Source organism: Rattus rattus, chromosome 1 (genome assembly GCF_011064425.1).
Source record: "Rattus rattus isolate New Zealand chromosome 1, Rrattus_CSIRO_v1, whole genome shotgun sequence".
Taxonomy (NCBI): domain Eukaryota; kingdom Metazoa; phylum Chordata; class Mammalia; order Rodentia; family Muridae; genus Rattus; species Rattus rattus.
The window spans coordinates 272407287-272411360 of NC_046154.1; the positions used below are offsets into that span (position 1 = coordinate 272407287).

Here is a 4074-nt window from a genome sequence, read left to right on the forward strand (position 1 = left end):
GTACAGAATACACCCCCTCTTTTTTGAGAGAGAGGCTAGGCAATTAGGACACAGGCACCCCTGAAGCAGGCCTTGGACTCGGGGTTCTCAGTGACATTGCTGTCCCCTAAGCTGACATTAGGGATCTGGTTTCCAGTCCCCAAGTCCCCAACTCCCAGGCTAAACTTTTGGCACATAGTCCTGGGAGGTTCCACCTCAGCGCTCAGTGCTCCGGCTGATTAGTCTGGCCCCCTCCTGTCAGGTGAGCTTAAGCCGGAGTAGACACGTGAGCACCCTGTACCTCCCACCCCCAGACACGCACAATGTCATCAGCAGGCTCCCCCTCCGTGCCAGCAGCTTGCTCCTAAGGCCAGCAGTGTGCTGGGGGCACCTCAGCTGGGCTGGCGAGGCTGCCACAGAAAGGGAGGCCAGTAGAGTTGGGGAGGGGTCAAAAGACCAGGAGGATCGGAGAGAATCAGGGAGAAGAGGCAGCAGACCCGAAGGCAGGCAAGAAGGTGACCAGCCATGGAGCCTGGGCTGTGTAACAGGGCTTACCTGCTGGTTGGCGGGCTTTGGACCGCCATCAGCAAGGCGCTTTTTGCTGAGTTCCTGGCCACGGGGCTGTACGTTTTCTTTGGTGTGGGCTCCGTCCTGCCCTGGCCCGTGGCGCTTCCCTCTGTGCTGCAGGTTGCCATTACCTTCAACCTGGCCACAGCCACAGCTGTGCAGATCTCCTGGAAGACCAGCGGGGCCCACGCCAACCCCGCTGTGACCCTGGCCTACCTCGTGGGATCCCACATCTCTCTGCCCCGGGCTGTGGCCTACATAGCTGCTCAGCTGGCTGGGGCTACAGTTGGGGCTGCTCTTCTTTATGGGGTAACTCCAGGAGGTGTCCGAGAGACCCTTGGAGTCAACGTGGTAGGTGCAAAGAGGCCCAGGCACACGGCAGGCGATAGGGCACCCGAGTGAGGTTAGACGGTGAAGGTGGGAGGCCAGACGGGGGAAATAAAGCAGCGGCCCACCCGTAACTGCGCCGAGCAGGTTCCGGGGTTCCGCAGGCCGGAGAGAAATGGCAACACGGTGTGATAAGCAGATGGGACATTGAGGCAATACGAGGGGGAGGGAATAGGAAGGACCTGGCTTCTAAGAGCTGGCAGGGCGGAGCGCAGAGCTGGGCTTGAGGGAAAGGGAAAGACCCTAGCTAACTGGCCTTGTACTTTCTGTGTCCTGCCGGTTTCCCAGTTTCCTAGGCCTGCTTCACTCCCCTAATTGTCTCTGCTCTATCTACCACTACCCGCGGCCCCTCCATTCTCTCCTCAAGCTCTCTCACTCCTTTACTTCGGTGGCAGCCCCCCGAACGGCAGGCCCCACTCGATGGCAGAGCGGGAGACCCGCCAGGCAGGCGCTTGCACGGAGAGCATCCGGATGTGGTGTGAGCCCGCTGCACAGACCTCCTTAGGTTTTGATGTGGTGTCAGCCCTCAGCAGAGGGGAGTAGGACTAGGGAGTCTCACTGTCCTGTGCTCAGAGCCCAAGTCCACTCCTGTGCAATCCTCTCTGCCAAGGTCCACAACAGCACCTCGACTGGCCAGGCGGTGGCTGTGGAGCTGGTTCTGACGCTGCAGTTGGTTCTCTGTGTCTTTGCTTCCATGGACGGTCGGCAGACCTTGGGCTCCCCAGCTGCCATGATTGGGACCTCTGTGGCACTGGGCCACCTCATTGGGGTAAGGGACAAAGGGGGACACCATACATGTGCACATACTGGAGCCCTCCCTGGAAAACCCTAAGGCCTTAAAGGCTATAGGATCCTAAAAGGACAGGAAATGTCTCTCCCTGAGCCCCTCATGCCTTGTGGCTCAAGGAACGCCCTATAATATGGGACTAGTGTGGGGGGTGAGGGTCTGAGCTAGGGCAGTGAGGAATGTCCTCCTCCAGGCCGCCCCAATCTCTTCATTCTTTGCCCTACACTTCCTTACCAGATCTACTTCACTGGCTGTTCCATGAACCCAGCTCGCTCCTTCGGCCCCGCGGTCATTGTTGGGAAGTTCGCAGTCCATTGGGTGAGGTTCTCCACTGGTAGCCGGGGGGGGTGGGGGGTGGGGGGTGGGGGGGGGGGGGGTGGGGGGTAGGCAGAAGGAATGGAGATAGCAGGTTTTGCCATTAGGAGAACCACATAGAGTTAAAATAAACCAGCTCCTGCCCCCGGGTTATTTAAACCCCTCAGGAGTGCAGATTTCCCTACATTCAAAAAGCCAAGGTGAGTGTCCTGGCTTGCACTGGCTTTCAGCTCCAATATCCTGCAGTATCCAGGGACTCACACAAAATGGGCCAGGGCAGAAACTGCAGCCCTGGCCCAGGCTTTCTTCTTCTGGCTGTTTCCTTCTTCACTTTCTCCAGCTGGACCAAATTTCAAACTTGAATAAAGAAAAGACAAACAGAAATAGACCACACAGAAGCACAGACAGAAACAGCAATAGTCAGAGCTAAAACAGGAGAGGTGAGAGGAAGACGCAGGGGTGGGTGAGGAGACTGGAGGCCAGCTTTAGTTTTGGCAGCACCGTCCAAGGCCCCGCTCCAGAGACTGCATGGTCTCCTCACCCCTGGGGTCATAGTTCTCAGGTTCCTGCCTTGTAGGGCTTTAGTGAGTCTCTGGGGCTGGGGTTGGGAAGCCATTGGTGCTGGCAGGATTCTGAAACTACCTTGTGCTCACGCCTACGTCTCTCTCCTCAGATCTTCTGGGTAGGACCGCTCACAGGGGCTGTCCTGGCTTCGCTGATCTACAACTTTATCTTGTTTCCCGACACCAAGACCGTAGCCCAGCGATTGGCCATCCTTGTGGGTACCACAAAGGTGGAGAAAGTGGTAGACCTGGAGCCCCAGAAGAAAGAATCGCAGACGAACTCAGAGGACACAGAAGTGAGCGTGTGACAGCCTCTGGCCCCTTGGGCTTCCAGGGCAGGCTGCCTTGTATGGTGTCCCTGGTGTGTGTGGGATCTGTCCTAACAGTAGGTACCAATCTTTATCTATCCCTGACCAAACAGTTGTTCCCTTTCCATTTTTCCTCTCTTGAGATACACTGTGCAGCCTGACCTTCTGTTCACAATGCTCCCCAAACCCCGCTGGCCTCAGTCTCTTGCCCTGTGAAATGGCTGGGACTGGCTTCTGCATTGACAGACAGAAAGAATCTGGGGGTAAATCCATCCGGTTAGTTTTCCAAGGCCTTCCGTGCCTTCCCTCTTTGCTTCTTTCAGTGTTTCATTTTTACCTGTGACATGTTTCCTCCAACCATTTTCTTTCATGCTTTGCCTTTGTTGATCCCCTCCCTGGCTCCCCTCCCAGTACCTCCTGGCCACTTCCTGCTGGCCCTTACCTTACCCTCCCGAGGTCCTCCACCTCTGCTTTAACATTGCTTTCATGTTACATGTATTCTGTTGCTGTCTTCCCCCAGTCCCCCCAGTCCCTACTGCCTGGTCCCCTAGTCTACCCCAGTCCCCCTCCCTAGTCCCCCAGTCTACCCCAGCCCCCAATACCCTTCCCTAGTCCTCTAGTCTACCCTAGCCCCCTCCCTATTCCCCCAGTCTACCCCAGTCCCCCTCACTAGTCCCCCAGTCTATCCCAGTTCCCCCCCAGTCTTCCCTCTGTAGTCCCCCAGTCTATCCCAGTCCCGCCCAGCCCCCACCCAGTCCCCTAGTCTACCCCAGTCCCCCAGTTCTCCCTCCCTAGTCTCCTAGGCTATCCCAGTTCCCCCAGTCTCTCCTCCCTTGTCCTCCCAGTCCCTCCAGTCCCCCTACTTCCCCCTACATGCCTTCTCACTCTCATGGTCACGGTTCTAGTTTCATGACTGTTTTTCATTTCTTAATGGCAAGAGCAAAGGGAGACAGAAATCACCCAGTGGGTATCCTGGGCCTCTGGGTCCCGGACTTGAAGAAAGGGGAACTGGGGCCCAAATATCCATTCTGCTTGGACTCTGATGAGGGAGCTTCAGAACCCCCAAACTTTCCCCTCTGAGAAGAGGGGAATACCAATTACTGGGATAGCCCAAGCTTCTCTGTTCTAGGTGTGGTTTGGTGTTTCTCGAGGACAAAGGTCACTCTTA

General features: G+C 56.7%; 1 protein-coding gene across 1 annotated transcript; it reads left to right on the forward strand.

Annotated features, from left to right (window-relative positions):
• Positions 1-352: 352 nt before the first annotated feature.
• On the forward strand, positions 353-3248 carry Aqp6 (aquaporin 6). Its single transcript, XM_032890978.1, has 4 exons — positions 353-897; positions 1544-1702; positions 1958-2038; positions 2709-3248. The coding sequence occupies exons 1-4, from the start codon at positions 505-507 to the stop codon at positions 2904-2906; spliced, it is 831 nt and encodes a 276-aa protein (XP_032746869.1). The 5' UTR covers positions 353-504; the 3' UTR covers positions 2907-3248.
• The last annotated feature ends 826 nt before the right edge of the window (positions 3249-4074 follow it).